The 11,961-nt window shown below is 41.6% G+C and overlaps 1 protein-coding gene across 1 annotated transcript; it reads left to right on the top strand.

Annotated features, from left to right (window-relative positions):
* Positions 1–651: 651 nt before the first annotated feature.
* Positions 652–7,191, top strand: gapdh (glyceraldehyde-3-phosphate dehydrogenase). Its single transcript, XM_079502516.1, has 12 exons — positions 652–761; positions 1,258–1,303; positions 2,849–2,948; positions 3,454–3,560; positions 3,736–3,826; positions 3,989–4,104; positions 4,381–4,462; positions 5,015–5,166; positions 5,460–5,538; positions 5,741–5,824; positions 6,060–6,157; positions 6,806–7,191. The coding sequence occupies exons 2-12, from the start codon at positions 1,281–1,283 to the stop codon at positions 6,873–6,875; spliced, it is 1,002 nt and encodes a 333-aa protein (XP_079358642.1). The 5' UTR covers positions 652–761; positions 1,258–1,280; the 3' UTR covers positions 6,876–7,191.
* The last annotated feature ends 4,770 nt before the right edge of the window (positions 7,192–11,961 follow it).

Raw genomic sequence — 11,961 nt, 5'->3', positions numbered from 1 at the left:
GTGAAGAAGAGAGAGCGTGCGTCTAAGTTTGTAAGGGTCATGGTCTTTGGACATTAAATGTCAGCGTCCTCAGGACAGCGATTTGATCCGTCTCTCTGTGACTGTCTATATAGTGAGAAGGTCATTCAGGGAGTCAGGGACCCCATGTTACCCCAGATCCCCCCATGACTTACATCATGTCTGTGTCCTCATCTCAACCTTATACGTTAGTCCAAAATATTCTGCAAAGCATCAACACATTCAAGTAAATGTGTGTGCAATTGCTATGCATGTGAGAGCCGGCCACACACAGTGCAGATCGAGGCCGGGGCAGTATAAGTGCAGTAAATGTTTGGAGTGTGCACAGAGCTCTGTGAGAAACAGTGTTATATGACTCAGACTGTCTGTGTTCCACTGCAATAGAAGTCACAGTGAAGTCAAGTCAGGCCACTGTGAATACTCCCGGATTCAACGCATTAATTGTCAGCTGGGCAAACTTTGGACTCATAAAAAGACATACTGTATAAAAATCAGAGGACATGGGACCTTAAAGAGATCTAATAGGCCTAGTTTGTTCTCAAATGAACTTCCTATAAGTGTGTGTGTGTGTGACGTGTGTGTGTGTCTGTGTGTGTGTTGGCTGACGACCTTGACATTCAAAGGGGGCGGGGTCACGGGGGGGCGTGGCATCACCGGTGTTGCTCATAAAAACACACGGAATCTCCCTGTTCTTCACCACTCACACCCGGAGTCCCAAGACAGACTGAAGTATCTCGCAAACGGTAATTAATTAATTGATTAAAATGGCTTGCATTTCGATATCAGTATAAAGAACTCACCCTGGTCTTTCGGCTGTTTGGTGAAACGGCGAGGTTATAAAAGAGCTGGGAAGGTGTTGAATGTGATTTCACAGGCAATCTAATTTTTTTTAAAAAGTGTCATTGAACTTTTCATTCAAAGTAGCACTGAGTAGCTAGCTAGTGATTTACTGTCAAGTGACTTGTTGCAATGACAAAATATACACTTGTACAACTTTTTCAAATCTATGCCTAATTGGAACTAGTTGCAGTTCTTCCAACAACTTTGTAAATCCTTTGTAAACTTTGTAAATCCATTTTATTTGATTATTGCAGTTCCTCTCCTTTTTGTAGCTATAGCTGCTGTTCTTTACGCATCAACTAAAACATGTGTAGGCCTACTCTTAAAATGGTTCTTAATACTTTCTTGTTTATTTCCATCTATTCACACCGCTTCCCTTATGACCTTTTACTTTTTCAGAGGACTAGACCAACCCAGGCAAAATGGTTAAAGTCGGTATCAATGGGTAAGAGCATTTCGAACTTTACCTTTCTACCAGTTCACACCACACCACTGGGCTGTAGACTATTATGGTGATTGGATCAATATTGCACCTGTTGAAATCTACCAAAGGAGGATGTGTACACTGGCTTTGCTGCCAGGGCTACTTCAACCCCCTGCTAGTTATATCATGGGTTACGGTTTGCTGGCTTTCAGTCATGATTTATTTATACACACGTTGGTATGTAGCAATGGCTCCCAGTGCCTAGATAATGGCTTAGCTCAGACATTTTCTGGCCACGAGTCCCCACCCGGCCACCCCTCTGCGTACAAGTGCTTTATCTTTAGCTAAGTAACCTTTTGATGAAGGGTTTGAGGCCCTCTGCTCACTGTCAGACTACAGGTCTCTTATTATCATTCTGAATCTGAACGCTTTTAGTAATGCTTCAATCTTGCATGAGAGTACAGTACATGCATAGATTGCATACACAAATCCAGGGACTGCCACCTAGCCAACCTTGTGTAGAAGTGCTTTATCTTTAGCTAAGTAACTTTTTGATGACTGGTTTGAGGCCCTCTGGTTGCTGTGTTGGCTCTGAATGCTCAAGTAATCCTTATCTGACACTGTCCTTAAGTTGTTTTGCATGAGGGGGGTACATGATTCATGCATACACAAACCCAGGGGCAGTCACCTAGCTGACTGTTAACTTGTTGTTCTCGCTGATCTTTGAACTTTTGGCCCTCAGTTGAAGGTCCTGTGTACAGTTATTTTTGTTAATGGGGGCATTGTTTTTCTACTCTTGCAAGTGGAAAAGCAGGTCTGTATGTTGGAGCTGAACAGGACTGTATAAGATTGTCTGAACAACTTTCTTGCACACATGACCCTGAGTGTCTGACTATTATTGAGACAATATGATCCTTGTAATCTCTTATCTCTCTGCCCACCTCCCCAATTCCTTGTCCCCTTCCTCTGTCCTCCTATGAGGACACTGTATCTCCTAACAGGGGCTTTGGCTCACAGTTAAATAGTAACTCTCACCAAACTGATCAAACAGTTGGCTGTCGTCACAGGCAGTATTACCACATTAGATGTTCATACGGACTTTAGCCCCACAGAATGTTGCTTGGTTGTTCCCTCAAACATGGACACACACCTCCCTCCTACGCCACTCCCCCTGGACCCTGCTCCTTCTTTGCATGTGCTTTTAGGTCACCTTGGAAGTTATGTTTCCTGTATAAAAGACATGTGTAAAGGGTGGTCCAGTTTCTAAAGTTTGATCTTTCAATTCGGTCTAATGTCTTATTAGGGTTTAATCAGACGTGAGTGTGCCACTCTGGCTTCCTTGGCATTTACGGAAAATGTATTTGACAGCAGAAATAAAAATTGAATTTGAGCATTTATTGGCATGAAATGATCGAGGAGCGTGAGAAACAAAACATGGCTGAATGCACTTGACACAGAAGTCCATTTGTCAAAGTGCTTCAGTGTAAATTGTACTGTAGTACCATCTAGTGGGCACTGGGCAGACTAAGGAACATGTTAATTGCTTGCCTTTTCCCGCACACACAGATTCGGCCGTATTGGTCGTCTGGTGACCCGCGCTGGTTTCATTACCAAGAAGGTGGAGATTGTGGCAATAAACGACCCCTTCATCGACCTGGAATACATGGTGAGTCAACCAGCATGACTGTGGCACTGGTAATGTAGTTGACATTTAAGTTTACAATTGACAAAGACAAATGGGTCTACCTGAACAAAATCTTTCACAAGATATCCTCTTATTATGTTCTACAGCGCTTTTCCACAATGAGTTCCGTTCATGTATTTTGGATGGTTGTGTAAGACTTGCGATAAGATAGAGAAACACTGAAGACCATGTGGCATGTCTGCGGTGTACCTAGCTCTATCTTTTACTCCATGAATGTGTATGGTAACCATAACACGGAAGCCTGCATGACTCTGAAATAATGAGATAAGAGATCATGAGCCATGTCAGCTTGACTGTTGGCCTCCAACTAAATTCGGATACATATTTAACTGGTGACTAGTTTTTTCTATCAGTCTCTATTGAAAATTTGAGAAGGTTCTTTACATTAATTGTACAACAATTTAGGTGTTTAGCCAACAATTTCAATATACATGTGTATAATATACATTCCTTATGTCTCCTTCAGGTCTACATGTTCAAATATGACTCTACGCACGGTCGTTACCCTGGTGAGGTCTCGGCTGAGGGTGACAAACTGGTCATCGATGGACACAAAATCACAGTCTTCCACGAGTGCGTTCACCCTCCTTGCTTGAACATGCTTTTTTGAGTAGTGATGCAATTTAGTGCAACTACAAAGTAATCTACATTAAAAGGGTGGCATACTGCTGCAGTGCACCAAGGTTACTATGAATTCAGATACTTTCACTGTGCACATGGTAAATCCTGCCTTCTACTTGTTCTTCAGGAGGGACCCTGCCAACATCAAATGGGGTGATGCTGGTGCCACATATGTGGTTGAGTCCACTGGTGTGTTCACCACCATTGAGAAGGCCTCCGTAAGTACTTCCTCCTCTCATGCATGTTTGTTTGGTCTCGCTATGCCTTGTGTCGCACTCGACATGTGTTATAATAATAAGCCCAGAATTGGGAGACAAAATGAACACTTGGAGTATTACGAATCTCCTCCTGATGTTCTCCATCTTATCCTCATCCTCCAGACTCACTTGACGGGTGGTGCCAAGCGTGTCATCATCTCTGCGCCCAGCGCTGACGCCCCCATGTTCGTCATGGGTGTCAACCACGAGAAGTATGACAACTCCCTCAAGGTGGTCAGGTGAGAGGAATGAAACTTATTTATTTTTTAGATTGACTATTTGTGCACAAGATGTTTAAGGTCAGACGCCCCACTAATCTATGGCTTAGTGGAGACTATTCTTCTTGGGGTTCAGGCAAATCAAATATGAACCAACCTATTTAAATGCTAAATACAATACAGCCTGGTCAATGTTGAAAATACAAATTTAGAGAACACTTCACATTATGGACAGTATAAACTGCACATCTGAATAAGGGCACCAGCTACAATGTGACATTGTGTCTTTGTCCATAGCAATGCTTCCTGCACAACCAACTGCCTGGCACCCCTCGCCAAGGTCATCCATGACAACTTTGTCATCATTGAGGGTCTGATGGTAAGGATTAAAGTGCACGTATCACAGAAGAAAAGGGGCAGTAAGCAGAGCCAAAACCAAATGCATATGCTGCCCAAACACACATGGCATTACAAAGCAGACTTATCCCAATGTGAACCATCACTCACTCATTCATCTAGCTATTCTTGCTCTTTTGCTGTGAACCACAATGTAATGTCTCCTCTTACATTGTTGTCTGCTTACGGTTATGTGGCCATGTATGTAGCAAAATATTCCACACTGTACTCGGCCAGGTCATGTCACATCTCTAATCTAATGTAGGGCTACAGTAGGGTGGCTTAAGCCTAATTTATATTTTTGCACAGAATTCAAAGTGGTTACACATGGCATTCAGACTCGCCGCATTACTAACCATGTCCCAACGGCACGCTGACGCCACGTAGTCGGAATGCCACTGTCTCCATTCAAAGTGTATGACTGAAGCCCAATTTTATGCTTCGCCACCTATGCCAGTCACTCATGCAGACCTCTTTCCTACATTGTATAGCAAGTAAGAAATGCTGTAAATCAAAGATTCTTTCCTAATTTCAGAGCACAGTCCATGCTGTCACTGCCACTCAGAAGACCGTGGATGGTCCCTCTGGTAAGCTGTGGAGGGATGGCCGTGGTGCTTCCCAGAACATTATCCCCGCCTCCACCGGTGCCGCTAAGGCTGTGGGCAAGGTCATCCCTGAGCTTAATGGGTCAGTACCAAATTAAATTGGTTACCAGAAATGTGCAGTACTACATATTGCTAACTGTAGTTTATAATATCTTTTCAAATGACTCTTGGTAGGAAATAAGAATACTGTGGGGTTACTTTCAATTATGAAATTAATTATTTAAAATGGCTGTTTTTGATGGAACCGTTTGAGAATATTGGAGAAGACATTTAAGATGCAAACGTGTGTGTGTGTGTATATATTAAAATGTAAAACATGGTGCATACTTTATAGTAAGCCAATAACTAACGGTGTCTCATCTCCACACTTTACAGCAAGATTACCGGCATGGCCTTCCGTGTCCCCACCCCCAACGTCTCTGTGGTTGACCTGACTGTCCGTCTTGAGAAGCCTGTGAGTTGCAGGACACATGACACCCACTACATTCTAACATGGTTATCGATGCTGGCAACATTTCACTGTTTTTCCAAGGATATGTTGTTGGTACATTTGTTGTTCTAACCATACGGTTGTACAATGAATTCCTATCATATTTTGCATGTATAATATCAGATCAAAATGACTAATCAATATGACTTTTTCTTTTTTTTGGCAGGCCAAATATGAGGATATCAAGAAGGTGGTGAAGGCCGCTTCTGAGGGACCTATGAAGGGATATTTGGGATACACAGAACACCAGGTACATGCTGACCCACACTTTGCGACTACTAGTCCTTGTTGTTGGTGCTTTGGTCTACTTTCCTAAAGGATTACACTCGACAAAGCCCAGTTTTATGATGTGAATAGCACTTAATGTTGTGCTGTGGCCCTCATCCATGACTAGAACAGACTTGGGGTCAAAGTGTTGTAAAATGCTGCTGAAATGACCAATTTACAGACTTTAATGTTTGGGTAACTCTTTCTTCTCATTCCAGGTGGTGTCCTCAGACTTCAACGGTGACACTCACTCCTCTATCTTTGATGCCGGTGCTGGCATTGCCCTCAACGACCACTTTGTCAAGTTGGTCACATGGTATGACCCTCGCAAACAATCATGCTTTTTACACTAATTGGATGCATTTCCTGAAATTCTAACTTAATTCCCCAAATTCTAAGTGCTGTAAGTGCAATCCCTAAAATGGTAAAATAATTTTTCATAACGATCATGCGAAACGTTGCTACACGTCACAATGTTTACACTAATGTTTGTCTATTCTCCAAATTGCCTGAAGTCTGGTTATCTTGCTCACTTTAGAGGCACAGAACATGACCAACCTTTTCCTGCCTACACTATATGTTTGCGGCCGAAGGTCGCACACTTACTATGCAAACGTGCAGTGACGCTGTAATGCTAACTCAAGCCTGTCACAGGCTCCTGTCACATGACACACACGGGTAGAGGGCTCCATCTGGTGGACTATTGAGTACTACACTACCAGTGACCGCACACACAATTGGCCTGTCACAGGCTCCCGTCACACACACACACTTTTTGTATCTGTGTTGGATGTTTGTTTTGGTTTCAGTGGTTGAGCTGCTAACAAACGTCCTCCTGCTGCTTAACGACCACAAATGCAGTGTCTGACTCTGTGTAGCTTAGCAGTAGACCGAAATGGTAATGTAGACTGACGGAACAGGACTACTTGCATTGTTTTAATTTACTTTTCTTTGCTTCTCTCAGGTATGATAATGAGTACGGCTACAGCAACCGTGTCGTTGACCTGATGGCCCACATGGCTACCAAGGAGTAAAATGACTGGTCAATGCACAACCACTGTACTATGTGACGTCTCCTACATTCTCCCATTTCTGGAGTTATACAATGAAGAAGTTGTATTCTCTATAACTCTGCCCAAGTTCCACTGCCAGATCGTTAACCATACCTGAGGAAGGTCCCACAGATCACAAACAACCTGGCTTTAAATTGATGACCAATATATATTTTTTGTATTATAAGAGTCCCTGTTCTGTCTTGTGTACATTTGAAGGGAGGTGTGATGGTCTGTTCTGTCTGTGGTGCAGAAAGTGCTGCATTCAGAAATGGAATAAAGTCCCGTTTGTGAGAGATGCATGTCCTCGGCTGTCTTTGTTTATCAGTAGTTTTCAAACTTTGCACCTCATCTGAATGTTTTGTGCTGGGAATTTTGTTTAAAAAAAAAATCAATGTCAACTTAAACATTTCTGTGGTTCCCTAAATCTTTGAGCACCATTTAATGGCTAAAAACATGAGCTTAAATCAGGTAATCTGATGTTGCCTACAGTAGGTAGACGGGTGGTCGTTGAGGGATAAAAATAAAGGTTGCCAAACAACACCTGGACATGTATGTCCTGATCGAATCTAGCTTGTCAAATGAGCATATTCAAAAGTGGAATCAAATCATAATACAGAAGATTCTACAGATGCTGAACAAAGATACATACAGATAGAAAGGTGTGCCTAGATTGCCCTCATTACAAAAGCAGCTTGCACATTGTGACTATTTTATATAATTCACACCATTCCTGACAGACCCATAGGGTTGAAATGTATCTCGTATTAAAATGTGGGAGCTCAAGACCGGTGTGCGGACTTCCTGCCTATTCCATCTGTACGTATTTTTGTTCAGCACCCGTAGAATGTTCTGAGATGTGCGTGCTTTCCTTCTGGATTCTAAACAACTTAGGAAGCCATCAAAGCTGCAACATCACTTCAAGGTAGCTCTGGTCCATAGCGCTGAGGATTTAAGTCCTTGAGGATATATGGACCAGAGCTAACTTCAAGGCCACTCAGCCATGTAAAAGAAAAACCTGTTCAATATTATCACTAACATTGGGTATATTACATTTAAAAAATATATAAATTCAACAATACATGGCAAATTGAGGTCTTATATCACAAATGAAAAACATTGGGGGCACTACAGGGCCACGGGAAGATGTTTACACTAGTGCTGAACGTTTATCAGTGGGTGCGCGTGTGTTAGCACACCGCAAAATGCGCGTGCACGTGCCTCGTGCATGTGCATTTTCGTGCACTTTCACGCAGAAAAGTGGCTCCAGCACCCCTACTTCCCTCAGCCATGGGCACTATTAAAAAAGCAATCAATACCGAAGTCTTCACAGATAACTGGTTTAGATGGATTACTCATGTTTCTACCATAAGACCTGATTTTGTATAGATTCAGTTAAACCTGTTTAACCTGTATATGCACCTGTTTGAGGTACTTATGTATTATGAATGATCATCAATAGAGAAGAGAGGCAGACATCTCCCCTTGTGTGTATTGTACGTATATTGTCTTGTTTTGTTTTCGGTTGTATGTATTGTCAATTGTCAGTCGTTTCGTTTTCATGTATGTTTGATTAAAATTCAATAAAATGTAAATTAAAAAAAAGAAAAAAAGCAATCAATACCATAAGACCATGTAGGCAAAATCAGTAGAAAATGTGGGAGTTGAAGAATTCCTAAAAAAAATATATTATAATGGAACTGGGAATGTGAGCCTTACTGACAACTGTGGGAGAGCCCACCTACATTTATTTTACACTTGTGGTGTATTATGAATCATATAGCATATTCATAACTACATGGTTAGTCATAATTGTACATATAACTTTAACTGTATTCTCACCAAAGTGACCGACTAGAACTGAAGGTATAAAGGCTATCTGTAGGTAGGGTCTACGACCACATGCCTTGGCTTACAGCAGAACACATTGGGAGGGTTTATCACTCAGGAAGACCACCTGGGGCCAAGCTGGTTGATCAGAGCCATTCTTTAGAGTAGGAGGCTACAGTTTGTCTATATGCATTTTATTAGGACTACAGTGACTGTTACACACACACACACACACACACACACACACACACACACACACACACACACACACACACACACACACACACACACACACACACACCTTATTGACCAATAGAAAAAGCAAGCACCTTTTGTTTGATGTTTTGTGAAATAAAGCATGGGAGACACAGGGTTGGACCCAGTTAGAATTGAGAGAGAAGCTGGTAACCACCACTGGTGGTTACCAGTTTCTCTGCCTGGAAGAGGATCGAAGGCCTCAAAATGCTCTAACTGTATGGAATGGATGCTTGTAGCCTACCTGATGTAACTATGGGAGATGCCTTGTTTGAATAAAAGAAGGACTTTGCCTGGGAATCGCAACTCATTCCGTGATACATTAGGAAAATAAGGAAATAATCCACGGACCCCTTTAAGAAAAGACACAACTCTCATGTAAAATGCTTAAAAAGCTACCTGGTATAGGACCACTGAAGTCAGTCGGGCGCGAGCCCTGTGTGTGGAGCACGTCAGGCCACTCTGGCTGGCGTGAGCCTATATGCTGTATGCTCCGCTGTGTACTCTGAAATAAAACATCTCATCACTCCATCTGCCGTTGTGCTGTCTTCATAGAGTGCTCTTCCAATTTTAACAGTATGGTATGATTCAGAATTTCAGATACAACACACTATCACTAACGTAGGCCTAATGTCGGGTGAAAATCACCCCCAAACCAGGGATGGGGGCAGGGAATGGGAAACAAGCCTAACTCTGATTTCCCAACCGCCTCAGACATCAGCAACACAATGAAATTGTGCACACATATCTGTTAATAGAAGATGAAAACGGATTAATCACATTAGAAATATCATCAGTTGTGCTGATTAGTGATTAGAGTTTTGTCAGAGTTTAGGAATGGAACAAAAAGGGCAGGTATACCGTATACGCACCTGTATTTTAACTAAATTAATACATATTTAATGTTATTTATTTTGGTGGTACTTGGAGAGCCAAATATTTTCTTAGGTGGTAGGCTACTTCAATATAAAAAGGTTGGGAACCAATGGCCTAAGGTATTCACTGTTTGACTGAATAAATGTTTTCTTTATTTAGGATTAAGGATTTGGTGCCCTCTTCCGGAACCTGGATGTATAACTATTCTAATCTATTTTGCTGCGATATTTTACACATGCAGACTGGACTAGTTTTAATAGTCAGTGAAAAAAGCAGCCCAAATATATCCTAAGATTTAGACTCTCGTAAATGTATTTGATCGATTTTTACATTTTCAATCTACGAGAGGCCATTTTTGGCCGATTCTGTCGGGAATTCACAATAGATAGTGAGGGGCGCATCTGTTAAAAACCGGAATTACGGTCAACGTAAACAGGAAGTAAACGAGGGGGCAAATGGCGTTCGGCCACAGACGGGATTAAAACACTTCTTTATTGAAAACTACGGACTAATACATTGCGGGAGCACCACGCAGGCCTCTCTAACATGTGCAGCATCAGGGTAAGCACCTTATATTTTGCATTTGTACATCTAAAGTAAGCCCAGTAAAGCCCTAACTAAACTCAGCTGGTTTCCGTCCTCCGCCCTCACTGACATGAAGCCTAGACTCTCGTAGATTGAAAATGTCAAAATCGATAAAAAAAATACATCTACGAGATAGCGCCCAAATGTAACCACTGTTATGTGTTATCAATCGGAGATAATTTAGTTTGAAGGCTAATTTAGGCATACATAACACGGCACGCTATTATACAATTAAACAAGACGTTGGGAATTCGCGGCCGCACAACAAACAGCCAATGAACACCTTATAACGCATTACCCAGGATGCTCTCTGTTGTGCTGGTCAAACATTTTACATTTCTGAAGCGATACCTAGCGATAAACATAAACAAATAGCTTGATATGACCTATGTTTAATTTTATTCTACACGTGTGTATATTTAAAAGAATCCGTTCTGCAGTTTTGTATTGTATCACACTATTTCTACAACCATGACTGAGATGTATGTGCACTGTGGTCCTAGTGGGGAAATGAGGGCGATTCGTTAAAAAGGGCTTCTGCTTTGTTTGGCACAGAGAGGGTGGTGAATAACTAACCTCTTTGCGGAATCGACATCAAGAGATTTCGGAAGCATAATTTTTGAACCATGGGGTTGCTAGTGATCGTTTGTCCTGGCGTCCCAATATCTGATTGTAAAAAGAAGAAGTTACTGCGAAAGTGCGAATATATCACGAAAGTCCTGAAGGGATCCCTCATCATCCCTGGCTGAATCTTACAGGTTACAGCCTGCACATCTTAATTGAATCATGTTCGTCTTTGGAACATGATTCGATTTATGTTTTACTTTCAACATTGTTGGGGGGCTTCTATTTATTAGAAACCTGATTGAGAAATACTAAAAGAGTTTAATTCCATTGCTGAAAAGGTGATCTCTCTAACCATCTCAATTATCAAACTACAGATCCTACTAACGGTGCTGCACAACTCTGACCTACGATACATTGTGGACACTACGCACAAAAGTAAAACATAATAACTGTGGAAAAGTGATTATATAAAATATAAATATATTCTCTTCTTTTTCATTGGTGTTGCATAACTCTGACCTACATGTGCGTTTTGGACACTATAACTACGCACACAGGTAAAACATAATAGGCCTTACTGTAGAAAAGAGAATTGCATGCTGGTTATGCTTCTACTCCAATCAAAATGCACTGTTGGGACAACATCGTCAGCGTGTCGGCACAGTGACTATATCTGATTTGGCCAGCAGATGGCAATCCAGAGCAGAGTAGGAAATAGACCGTACAGAAACAATTTACGTGAGATCTATTCATATCAGACAACCACAAAATCAAGTGTGTGTAATTAAATAGCATTATTTCAGACCACTGGAAAAGAAGGCTATTTATATTTCATGTGTTTTATAGGCCTAAATGTAGCCTATCAATTGTTACAACCATCTTATTTTCTTTGGAGAGAGCATCTTATACTCTCCTTCTATTCTTTTTCTTTATTAAAGGAGTAGTTTCCCAAAAC

The sequence above is a fragment of the Electrona antarctica genome, assembly GCF_951216825.1.
Source record: "Electrona antarctica genome assembly, chromosome: 6".
Lineage (NCBI taxonomy): Eukaryota > Metazoa > Chordata > Actinopteri > Myctophiformes > Myctophidae > Electrona > Electrona antarctica.
Note: the sequence above shows the minus strand (reverse complement) of the source record. Positions and strands in the feature narration are given on the sequence as shown.

Coding starts and splice junctions, on each gene's coding strand:
- gapdh (XM_079502516.1), top strand. CDS start 1,281: ATGGTTAAAGTCGGTATCAATGG. Junction 5,167..5,459: donor GTCATCCCTGAGCTTAATGG/GTCAGTACCAAA, acceptor CACACTTTACAG/CAAGATTACCGGCATGGCCT. Junction 6,158..6,805: donor TTTGTCAAGTTGGTCACATG/GTATGACCCTCG, acceptor TGCTTCTCTCAG/GTATGATAATGAGTACGGCT.